We start from the raw sequence: 13,163 nt of genomic DNA on the forward strand, positions 1-13,163 counted from the left end.
TTAGACGAAAACACATAGAAATTACCAAAAACAAGGCAATCAGGCCGGGGGCCGGGCGGCCGGCCCGGGGAGGGTGGCGGTGGGGCCTCCAGGCCGGCGCGCGGCGGCACCCCTACCCTCACGCCGCGGCTCCCCGCGCAGTGCACGTCCCCGGCCAGCGCCTCCGCCCCCTCGCTCGCTCCTTCCCGCCCTCCCCGCAGCGCAGGCCGAGTCGGCTTCGCCTCGGTCTCTCTTCAATACAGAGCGGCCCCTGTTGTATTTCCCGCTCGCCATATTGTGCGGCGGCGCCGGCGGCCGCGGCGGCTTCTCCCCAAGTCTTGCTCCTGCTGCGGCCAGCAGAGTATGGGTCCGGGGCAGGCGCCGCAATGTCTCAGGCTGTGCAGACAAATGGAATTCAACCATTAAGCAAAACATGGGAACTCAGTTTGAATTACAACGAACACCTCAGGAGGCAAAAACAGATGGCTTGGAAATTGTGGTTTCACCTCGAAGTCTACACAGTGAATTAATGTGCCCAATTTGTTTGGACATGTTGAAGAACACCATGACTACTAAAGAGTGTTTACATCGTTTTTGTGCAGACTGCATTATCACAGACCTCAGAAGTGGCAATAAAGAATGTCCTACATATCCGAAGTTAGTTTCTAAAAGATCACTAAGGCCAGACCCAAACTTTGATGCACTCATCAGCAAAATTTATCCAAGTCGTGATGAATATGAAGCTCATCAAGAGAGAGTATTAGCCAGGATCAACAAGCACAATAATCAGCAAGCACTCAGTCACAGCATTGAGGAAGGACTGAAGATACAGGCCATGAACAGATTACAGCGAGGCAAGAAACAACAGATTGAAAATGGTAGTGGAGCAGAAGACAATGGTGACAGTTCTCACTGCAGTAATGCATCCACACATAGCAATCAGGAAGCAGGACTGAGTAACAAATGGACCAAAGCATCTGATGATTCTGGGCTTGACCTTGATAATAACAATACAGCAGTGGCAATTGATCCAGTAATGGATGGTGCCAGTGAAATTGAGTTAGTATTCAGGCCTCATCCCACACTTAGGGAAAAGGATGACAGTGCACAGACAAGATACATAAAGACTTCAGGTAATGCCACTGTTGATCACTTATCCAAGTATCTGGCTGTGAGATTAGCTTTAGAAGAACTTCGAAGTAAAGGCGAATCAAACCAGATGAACCTTGATACAGCCAGTGAGAAGCAGTATACCATTTACATAGCAATGGCCAGTGGGCAGTTCACTGTTTTAAATGGCTTTTTCTTTGGAATTGGTCAGTGAGAAATACTGGAAAGTGAACAAACCCATGGAACTGTATTATGCACCCACAAAGGAACACAAATGAGCTTTTACTAAAATCAGTTCTGAGAGTGAACTTTTTTATAGCCTACTTCTTTAATATTAAATATGTAATGTCATTACTTTTATGGACAGAATCTTGGATATGTTCAGTTTTCTTTCTGAGCCAGACTTGTTTACACTATTAGAATATTTCCCCTTAATTTAAGATTTCCTTTTTGGAAGGGACTGCAGTTACTCAGTACTTTTTCTTTTCTTTTAAATACATCTAAGTTGTATGTTTTCACAAAATATGGTTCCAATTTGGAGCACCCTTTTGACCCAGGAATTTTTCATAGTTCTGTATTCATAAGTGAAGATTCGGTTGGCCATCCTTTTCCCTTCTCTCAGAAGTTTTTTAGATCTACAGAATGTTGAATAATAAATATTTTGACTTTTTTCCTGAAGTCTTGTATATTTATAGTTTTCTATATAAGCTGTAGTATCTTCATGAAGACCAAGGCTCAAATTTACTGTGTTTAAAAACAATTCTCATAGGATTATTATTTTCATGGTATTTTCTTCCATAAAATCTCATTTTTTAAAAAAGGTTCTCTATGAACTTAGTGTCCATCATCACGCACTGTTATTTTTTCCATTATTTTTCCTCTGATTTTGGAACTTCTGATCCTAGGAAAGAGAATCAAACAAAATCTCAAGTTCTGTGAGAACTTGACTCACAGGTTTCACTGAATAGAGAAAAATTAAATTGGCCTTATGTAGTCTTCAAGAGTATATTTAAAGAGGTCTTTTTTGTATTAGTTCTGCTGTCACTAAAGTTCCTTTATTATGTGTGTTTGATGTTTTTTGCCTATTAAAATACCAGAGATATGGAGCTATTTTGCACTTAAGCCTTGATGAAAGTACAAGGTATGCTCAAAGCTTCCCTAATTCTTTTCTTATTGGTAGCCACATACATTTCAAGAATAACATGGCACATAGAACTAACAGTGGGGTGCGGGGGGGAAGTTTGCCTCTTTTTGAAAAGTTTATTTAGCATTTTGGGTTGCCGTCTATCAGTTTATAAATTTGGAGCTGTTAATTACAAATTAATGGAGCTCAAGCCCTGCTTTGATATACAGTGAAAGATAACTCTGCATAAGAATGTCACCAAGTAGGGTAAAGTCATTCTACTCCTTTTAGTTTTATATTGAGGGACGATGTTGGACTTTTGGAGCCAGAAGGCTTTATGATGACAGGTCAGAAATAAGGTTGACTTGTGTGTTATTTTTCATCCCGGTCCTGATTCTAGGTATGTTTCCAAGTTTATATTATCACAGTATTTACAAAGACAGCTTGCATTGAGAAATTAATCCTAATGGGCTTTTTCTAGAGGGGAGTAGTCCTCCCATACCATTGTTACTAAAATCTTGTCTAGTCATTGTAAATATTTATCTGTCATTTTTGACAGATTGGAGCCAGCTTGATGTTTTAAATCTTCAGCTCAGTATGATGAAAATTAAAGGCTTATTCAATTTTTTACCATTTTACTGAAAATATTTAAAATCTGTTTTTACAGTTTTTTTGGTAATCTGTGCCATGAAATTTGAAGACCACCAAGAAAAAAGGGAGATTTTGTATTCAATTCCTTTTCTGGTGTAATGTTAAGTTGTAAAGATTATTAATGCATGTCCACTGAATATAACCCTGGTTTTGTGATGTAACTGCTTAGATTTTATTGGTGACATAAGCTTAGTGGTTGCATTAAATAACTAAATTCCTGTTGTGGTTAATTGAAATTTTGTCTTTAAGCAAAAAGTTACTTGTTAATATAAGCTTTGTGCTTAGACAATGTATGTGTTTTTATCTGTCAGTGGGAAGATGTAGACTCTCCGTATCAGTGAATTCATTGGATATGTAATTATTTGCAAAATACAGTTATAGGTATTTGATAGAAAATAAATAAATAAATAAGGCAATCAGTTTAATAGTTAAAAATCAATTGCATAATTAAAAATGAATTATCAAGGATTACATTTTAAATGTCTAAATGTATTTTAAACATTCTATTTAAATTTTCACATATAAAAACAATAACTAAATCATCAAAATTCAGTAGTAGCATACTCATATTTCAAAGATCTTCTCTTATCTCTGACAGATTTTAAAACAAGATAAATTTGTCCCCTTGTAAATGTACCAAGTATTCAAGATACTTTGTAAATTTTCAGACTACAACCTTTTATATATGTGTGTGTGTGTGTGTGTGTGTGTATACATATATTATGCTCAAAAAATAGTTAATCAGAAATCATTTTTGAGCCTTCATTTAAAATAGCAACAAAAAAGTACCTTCTAAACACTTTGTATAATCTTTCATGGCAATCTATATAATCTCAGTGTACTATCAGATTGTCAAAAGGTTACCCATTTCCTTGATGCAGCAGAGATGCCAAGAAATCCATCTTCCTTTGCTTCATGAATATCTGCAGTACTTTTAAATTAGCACCTCAAAATCACTTATATTTATATTTGTAATGGATGAATATATTTTTCTGAAGAACAGAAAGAAATGACCCCTAGCCATGACTCTTGCCCTGTTGACCCACCATCAAACCTGCTCAGCACCACTTAGTGCGGGGTGTGTATGGCCTTATCTTTCATTGATAACCTAATGGAGAATATTTATGCAATGATTTATTATAATAGGTCCAGAATGTTATTAAAATAAACCTGGTACCATGATTGACTGGTTAGTCAATTAGTAGGCAAGTTAGAGAATAATGACTTCAAGCATATTTTTAATCTCTTGAAGTCCTTCTGAGAACCCTGTTTTTACTCTTACATTTGGTGGTAGATGAACTACAAATCCATGGTGCTTTCTCCAGTACATATACACAAACAGACACACAACACACAGAATAAATCATGTAGTCTTTCTGTGACAATTCTAGTTCATTACCATTCTATTAAATTAATTAGGATTATCTTTCATTATGTTACACTCAACTGCCAAGACAAAGTCCTAGTAGTAAAAAACTTAAAAAAACAATCAAAATGAAAAAAAATCATCCACTTTCTTAGCATCAACATTAAAATTAGAAAAAATCAGTACCAAACACAATTAGTCAATATACGTTGAGGGCTTACTCTGGCTGATCATTATAAAGACGTTCTGTGAAGGATACAGAAGTGGAAGACACTCTTTCATCATGGAGCTGCTTAGGAAAATACAGGAGCTTACCAGCATAGAGGAGTGGAGAAAGCTGGACCGACTATCTTGGCTGCCATAAATCCAATCACATTCCCTGCATTTGCCTATTTGCATCATTTTTGTATCTTCTAGAAATATGTCTCCATGTATGTAAATGAATTGGCACTCAAGCTGTTACTAATGTATCAGCAACAGTCCTAAAAGAATTAATATTTTGGTTTTACTATTAAATAAATGTATGAGAAAACCATACAAAGGTGACTTCTATTTGTAGGAAAAATTCATGTGCTTGAGGCAAAGAAAATTAAATGTGCCGATTATATTTTCACAACTCTGTGATGTAGGAGTCTTTAGCATTCTGCATAATTATTTGTTATAGCTTATAAACTGGTAAAACACTCAATCATCCAAAAATATGCATTCACTAGCTACTGTACACCAGACACTGCTCTAGGAACTGTGGATACAAAAATGCAGTCTCCTGCCCTCCAAGGAGATTGGTACCCAGAAGGCAAGGAGATACACAAATATTAATAGTGAAAGAAGATTTGTGCCATAATATGTATAAACATGAAAAATAGAATGAGCATAGGAGTAGAAGCCTACAAAAGATGGAATCTGAATTGAGATTTGAGGAATGGGTTGGAGTTTGCAGAAGCAATACATTGCTGTAAGTTATGAAATAAGGGTATTGCAAGCAGGGAACCACATGGGCAAAAACAGAAGCAGGGCAGAGCGTGGAACCTTCAATACTGTGTAGCATAAACTTGAAGGAGAAAATATAATCATTTCTGGAGAGGTTGACAGGGGCCAAGGTGTTCTTTTCTATGTTTAAACAAGAATGTAGATTTTTATCCTAAGGGTAATGAGAGCTACTGAGGAGCTCTGATGAGGAGAGGGGCTGGAGGAAGTGTGGAAAGCAGGATGGGGAGCAGGAGAAAGGCCACTTCTCAGACATTTAAAGCAAAGAAATGGCCAAGCCGTGAGCTGAAAGCCGTAACTAATAACTCCACTTGCAGATACTTTCTTAGCAGCAAGGTGAGGAGAGCAAAATAACCTATTCCTTCTTGATAAATTAAGAGCATCTTATTCACATTGCATCTATTCACAATGATAACCAACATTACTTATGAAGCTTTTCCTGCTCCACCAATATTTTTAAGTATCTCATGAAAACAGTGACCTCAGTGACCATACATTAAATGCAGAGAGTAAGTATTCTAGCCACTAGATGTCCATATCCACTGACAGGATTCTAAGATCAGGTATTAAAAGAATGCATTTAAACTTTACTGAGTTTTGATGATCTGTTGGATATCTGAGCCTCTACCTGTATGGTATCAGATGTCACATTCATTCTTTTAACCTCAGATGTAAACGTTTCTTTCACCAAGTGATTTTTCATGTGTAATTTGCCAATTTAAAAATTTCATGGACTTCCATTATTAAAGGTTTTAGAATACAAACACTTGTGGACCTTCATATTCTCTTTTTTTGTGTGTTTTCTTCAAATGTGGAGACATGTACTACACCACCACCACTACACAAGTTAAATACATTTACTCGGCCTTGAAATAATGAAACAAATTGCACAAACCCAGATCTATAACTAATGAGTTGAAGTGCTAATGAAAATGACTTAAGATCAGTGGGCTAATTGCTTTATTCTGCTCAAAAATTTTCCTTAAAGCTAATTAAATTGTTCTTCACTCTTTGAACAGAAAAGGTCAAAATTTTCAAGCATTTGAAGGTCATTTTTTTTCATTTTTGTAAATTTTTCCAGACACAAATACGATATGAAAAATATGAATGCTACTAATTTTTATATTTTGGTAATTAAATGTCAAGTTAATTAATTTATATAAGTAGAACCTTAAATGACTGAGAGCATTTCTATGCAGTAAGGATAGCATGATTTTAAATGTCAAGGACCATATCATTTCACTTATATGTGGAATCTAAAAAACAAAATGAACAAAAGAGCAGTAGATTTAGAGACACTGAGAAGTGACTGATGGTTACCATTGGGGAGAGGTTGCGGGTGTATGGGTGGAGAGGATGAGGGGGGTAAAGAAGCACAAAATTGCAATCATAAGCCAGTCACAAGGTTAGAAGTATAGCATGGAGAATATAGTCAATGGCTCTGTGACATCTTTTCAACAGTGACAGACAATAGCTGCACTAGTTGGGGAAATTATTTAATAATGTGTATAACTGTTGAACTGTGCTGTATACTTGAAGCCAACATAATATTGTATTTCAACTATACTTCAATTAAAATATACACTAAAAAATAATAAAATATCAAGGACAGCAAGCAAAGTTTGTCAAAATGGAAGAGTCTCATAATTCTATATTTGGACCTTGGTGTAATTTTTGTAATTCACTTCTTTTTAATCTCTGCTTACTGTGTTAATATATAAATTTGTATATATGAACCATACGATATTATAAAATATATTATAAAACAAATACATACCTATGTATAAATATATATGAGTATATATCATTGAAAATATTTTTAACTAAGGGACAGTATGTCATGTGTCTGCTGCATTTTAAGAAGTATTAACTATAAAGAGACTCAAGTCATTTCAAAGAATATTTGTCTTATTTCCACAAGCTGTTAAATTAGCAATGGCAAGGAGTTTTCACTTAATTCTGTTAAGTGAATATGTATGGAATGCCTAGTATAAGCGAGGCATCATGCCAAGCATGGAAAATCTAAGTGTAAAATGTTAGATATCTATTGCATCTAAGTACAAAGCTAAATATTTCACATCTTCTTTGTTATATCAAGCTATGAAAAAGATAAAGTAGATATTTGTACCATTTTCCAGGTAAAGAAATTCTGGCTCTGGTGAGATTAAATCAAGGTCAGCCCTACACCCGTGAGCCTAATCCACTACCCACCACACCATTCATTTGGTGCTGTAACCACAGAGGTGAATATTCGTGACAAATAGTAGGATTCCCTTGCTTTTTCTGCCATTTAAGAATACAAGAAGGTGGCTGTCTAGGAACCAGGAAGTGGAATTTCACTAGACACAGAATCGGCTGTGCCTTGATCTCAGATTCCTCCCGAACTATGAGCAATAAATGTTTGCTGTTTAAGCCACCCAATCTGTGGTGTTTTTGTTATAGGAGCCCTAATAGACTTAGACATAAGAGAAGAAAAATCTATTTTGACATTCTTTTCGAAATAAAAGATAATTTGTTAAATCAAATGTCCTTTTTTTAAAAAAAATAGGTTTTGTAGTTTTATTTTGTTAATTTTGTTTTTGTTTTGACTCTTTATTAGTTTTACCTACTTTCTTTGGGAACATTGTATTATTCCTTTTCTAGTTTTTTCAGTGGAATGTATAGCTGTCATTTTGAATTTTACATTTTAAGTCAAAGAATAGGCCTGTTTGTTAATCCAAATTCCCAAGTATTTGTTTCCTAATGTGAATAAAGGGATAGCATAACATTTTCTCCTTCTCTGTGAAAAGAAAAATGACCTTGAGTTAACTTTTAGCTCTGTTTCTATGGAAACCTGGTACTGGTAGAATATCAGCTGTATTACTAGGCAACGTTGCTTATGGTAGGAATAAATCCTGATTTGTAAACTGCATCTGGTCTGGGAAGGCTGGGAATGACTATAAATACCTCTTGGGATTTCTTGAGTGTGGTGCGTTCTTATAACTAGTCATTTTCTTTGCTTATGGCTATTATAAGAGCAATTGCTATTTGGGACATGGGAAGTGTTAGCCAGATCAGCTCTCACACCTACCCATGATCTCAAGCACTCACCTAAGCCGTCATTTTGCAGATTTGGAAAGAGGCTTCAGCTTTATACCCTTGGGGGGAACTCTCATGGTGTGAGACTGCTTATGCAGTTGGACATAAAACTAATAAGAGTGGGTATTATACACATGGAAATTCCTTTTCATTTATGCATTTACAAATGTCATTGGCTTCATATTCTGGGACATGTGGAGGACCAAGCATGGTCAGGAGAAGCTATGGGGGAAGATCAGATACCACGTGCAACTCCTCCTATAGCTTGATCATGTAACTGACACCTGAGTCCCCTCTGCCCTGCACCACTGATGCTTCTGTCTTGGTCACGATACACCTGTGATAAGGAAGTCTGGTGAGAGAGAGATTTTTGAATAAGAAACTTACCACTCCTTTGTAAAGAATTAGCAAAAATAAATGTTATAGTGGAAGAAGTTGGGCAGAGTTTCCTCCGGACGTGCAAAGGCAAATTTCAAAGAGCTTTCAATGATAAAATTTATACTTAATTTGGTTCTTAAAAGATAGGTAGCGATATGTTACCAGTTTCAAAATTAATGTAACTGAACCATTCTAGGTAGAGGGGTTAAAAAACCCTAGGTGCATTTTTAAAAACATCATGTGTTATTATTTACTTTCACCTGTTTCGTGTATTTTATATTCCACCCGCATACCAGTTTCAAGTTATAAGGAGTTTTAGTCACTACACCAATACATATGATTAAATTAGGAAAAAGCCGGTTATGGACGCACTTCATTGTAATCTTCAAGTTCTATTAAACATCTTGCACTTTGGAAAAACATTTCATTTCATGCTTCACAAACTATGAATATTGAGAAAATCACCTTGCAAAGTATTAGTTTAATAAGAGGAAAACGATATTGCTGATTCTAGCATCGTGTTCGAAGTTGATATGACTAACTTCCACTCGTGAGTTATCTATGACACATCTCAGCAGCAGAGGTGATGCCATGGAACCTCGCATGAGCAAAACACACTGAACAAACTTTTAAGTAGCTCTTGATGTACTGAGGATATTTGGTAAGTGTTCATGTGCCTGACAAAGCAACACTTTGGAGAGGTGACATTAAGGCCAGATGGTCACTTTCTAAAATAAGTACCTGGATCCCTGAAATAGCATACACTTTAGAACTGCCCTTCTCATCTGAGTCAGTACATCAGACAATGACATCCAATATTAGTTCCAAATAACCAAGGGGAGGTACAAAATTGGCAGGGTCCAGTGAAAAATAAGACGCAGGGCCCTTGTTCCAATTTCAGGAAAATCAATTAGTCCCTTCTTCTGCAGCCACTTGTGTTTTTTAATTTGCTTCATGGCAAGCTTCTTCTGGCATATGTTGAGTGCAGGCCCCCGCCGTCCCTGGGGCTCTGCCAAGTGACTCAGAGCACCACCCATGGCTGCCAGTGCTTTGGCCTCCCCAGAGACGGGGGCAGAAGTGAGCCCTGGGTCTGCAAGGGTCTTCTGGGTAGCCAGGAGCCCATCCAGCTGGGTGGAGGATATGAAACCATATCTGAGGTGAAGCTTCAATACCCTAGGCATGTTCTCTATTATTCCATCAGACTTCATTTGCAAAACACAAATTTTAAGGTAAAAATATCAAGACAAGTGTAGTGAGTGTGGGTATGGTTGGGGGCTACTTCTGACGACAGGCCCTGTGCAACTGTACCGGCCCATGAGCTGACCCTGCAAGACTCTTTCAAATCTGCCTCACTCCAAGCCTCCTCTCTGAAATTAACAATAACCCCAGCCACATGTTCCACTTTGCCCAATACTATGCTCTGCTGTGCTTGGTTTTTCATTCAAAATGACCTACAAAAGAGCATGCTCAAGAAATATAAGGAGTAACATAAACCCCAGTTTAAGGAAGGCCTTAAAATGTTTATCTGCCAGATCAACATTTTTACTTGTTTTTATAAATTACAAGGGTTTTCTTGTTAAGATTTTGACACAGAATATTTATCTAGTGTGTAAACTGGCCCTTACACTACAAAATAGGACACAATTCATAAAGTCCCTCTATGATATATAAATATTTAAAAAATGAGTTTGGTGAAATTCTCTAAGAAAAATATTTATGCATAAAAACACAGACATTCCCTTGTCCATGGAACATGTTCATTCACACAGCAAAGAAAACTACTCATCTCTCATCTCTTTAACTGTACTTTCTTAACATGCTTGAAAGAGTGTTTTTTTCATATGACACCTGTTTGAAAAAGGGTGTTTTTCAATTACTTTGCCAATTTAATTCCTTTGAAATCAGTTTGATGACATAATTTTTAATAATGATGGAAATTATGTTTTATGAAGGGTGCTTTTTATAGCAGTGAAGTTACTATGATGTGGTTATGTTTCAAGATAGTAATGTTTTTATAATTATTTCAATATATGTGTATCATAAAAGACTATTAAAAGCACATCTTTGAAGCCTAGCTTAGATCCATTTTGGGATACTTTATCACCATTTTGAAAAAATTTTATTATTGCTATATAAAGTTTATGACTTACACTGTTTTCCAAAGAAAAGGAGTAAATAATGCCTGGGAAAAAATTATTTTTCATCCTTCTATATTCAAAATTGAAACTATTTCCTTAAATACTTTTTGGAATTCTTTTTCCACTGTTCATATGGGTACGGAGAACCACTAAATTTGTCAAGATTACCACCAACTTTTTATGATTGAATACATATTCCAATCACTTGTAAAATATTCCTTCCACAGGATACATTCAATATATTCTTGCTTCATTCATTCATTTAAATTATGTGAAATCCTGTGGTATTTCCTTAGTATCAGCAAATGCTGAACTCTTTACATGGATTGATTAGCAAATTCTAGCAAATTCTAAATACAGTTCCTGGCGTGATGTCATGGTTTTAAAATTTGGGGCTTAAAATTAAGTTCTATCCCACAGTTGTTATAGAAGCCTAAACAAGATAGTTTTTGAGATTCAGTTTCCTCATCTAAATAAAAAAAATGGGATAGATATTAATATCTCTAAGGGTTGATGAAAAAAGTAAAAGCGAACATAGGTAAATGATTTTTGCAATGTTCATGTATATCTTTTTTTCAAAGAGATAGAACATTGAGCAAATATTCTTTTTTCTTTGGTCGATAATTTTTTTGTAGCTAATAATCCCAAGAGTGCCAAGGAAGCTACCTGAGAAGCTGATTCTTTGAAAAGCTCCCTGGTGCTCCTGGACAGAACAGCTATCCATGATCCTGTGTCCCGTCTCCACAAGCGGAGGAGGCCACAGGAGTCCATTCACCAAGAAATAAAATGAAAATCAAAATAACTCTCTTGGCCTCTTCCTTCCATTAACAGTATCAGCACTGACCATTTTTGCAACCAAAAAGTTATACCTTCTAATATTTCATTATATTAGGGCAATAGAGTGCACAAAGTAAAAAATACTCAAGTGTTAATGCTAAGGAAACTAATTTAGGAAAACAGTCACCCAGATAGTCTTTGGCCATGAACGAGGAAAGCACAGTAGATGAGGACATCTACTTCAGAATCTGAGGAAGTTGGGGGCTTCATTCAGCCTTGTAAACCACAGCTGTTTACTTACCCTTGTTCCCTTTTATATTTATATTCACTAATGGCATTTAGAGATGGTTTTGCCCTTTTTTTTCCCCCTGAAAAGTCTCCGCTTTCAGAACGTTTACATTAACCTAACCAAACAGGAATTTTATTCATGCTAATGATCATATGAATTGTTTTCTCCTAAGCCAAAAATGTTTGAAACAAGCCCTTTTTCCTAAATCCCTTTCTTCCTGCCCCTCTTCTTAATTTCCTTTTTGATGTGCTGCTTAGAGAAACAGTTGCAGCCAGACTGGACAGCACTGTGAAATGACTGGCTCTGACATTTACCCCTCCTTTTGGCAAAGCTCCTTTGTGTAACTGCAGTAAAGCCTGTTGAATCTAAGATTAACAGGTGCATTCTACTAAGTTCCACTGGAAATGAGGCATGCTAAAAGAATGGCATTATTTTTCATGGTGGAATGAGAGTACCTTCAATCAAAAAAACAAATTAAAATGCTGACATTTCTCTTTCCTCCTTGTTTAAACATTTCTGTCAAACCTTATTCCTTTTAGGTTTTTAATTCATTACATGAAACAAGTGGCAACAGTACTTCCCACTGTAATGCCTATTGATGTTTTTCAATGATTAAATTCTGTAGACAAGCAATAAAATGCTGCTCATCTTTTTGAAATGGCATTTCTTTCTTCCTCTCACTTTCAAATAAATCATAGAATGGCTTCTGAGAATCAGCAAACTGGATTTCATGGATTCCCTTTATATTCGCCTAATATGATCAGGTTAACTAGTCTTCCCTTTCCAACCAGAGGCAGGGTTAGAAGTTGAGGACAGGAGCTGAGCTGTGGCAAATATGCTGAATAGAGTTATGTTATATCCGGAAAGGTATCAGAGATTCTCTTGTGTGATTAAGGTCTCTGAAGCTACTAGACTTGGAAAAACATCTCGTTGCCTGTGAAAATAGATAAGTAGATGGCATTTAAATTATGCATTATAGTATGTGCTACATTTAGGCAGTCTAATAAAATTTATTAATACTTAACAGAAGCAATATGAAGTCAAAAGTAACCGGAACAAATTAGTAAGATTCAACAAATAAATTACTTCATAAATAATCCCTATAGAGTAATGTCAAATTTTTATAAATAGTTAGAGTTTCAAATCATTTTTAAGCTACATAATTAGACTTCAGAAAATATTAATTTACTTCTTATAATAAAAGATAAAGAAATTAGCTCACTTAGACCTCTTTCTACTTCCACTAGATTAAAAAGTATTGGAATAAATTTTTCTTGAGACCCACTA

The 13,163-nt window shown here is 36.0% G+C and overlaps 2 protein-coding genes across 2 annotated transcripts in view; one reads left to right on the forward strand and one right to left on the reverse strand.

The window, feature by feature from the left end:
- Nucleotides 1-13,163, reverse strand: part of PRR16 (proline rich 16) — a 302,048-nt gene that overhangs the window by 1,295 nt on the left and 287,590 nt on the right. The window lies entirely within an intron of this gene.
- On the forward strand, nucleotides 327-1,981 carry LOC118921456 (E3 ubiquitin-protein ligase RING2-like). The gene has a single exon (XM_036903256.2). The coding sequence runs from the start codon at nucleotides 413-415 to the stop codon at nucleotides 1,301-1,303; it is 891 nt and encodes a 296-aa protein (XP_036759151.2). The 5' UTR covers nucleotides 327-412; the 3' UTR covers nucleotides 1,304-1,981.

Source organism: Manis pentadactyla, chromosome 13 (genome assembly GCF_030020395.1).
Source record: "Manis pentadactyla isolate mManPen7 chromosome 13, mManPen7.hap1, whole genome shotgun sequence".
Lineage (NCBI taxonomy): Eukaryota > Metazoa > Chordata > Mammalia > Pholidota > Manidae > Manis > Manis pentadactyla.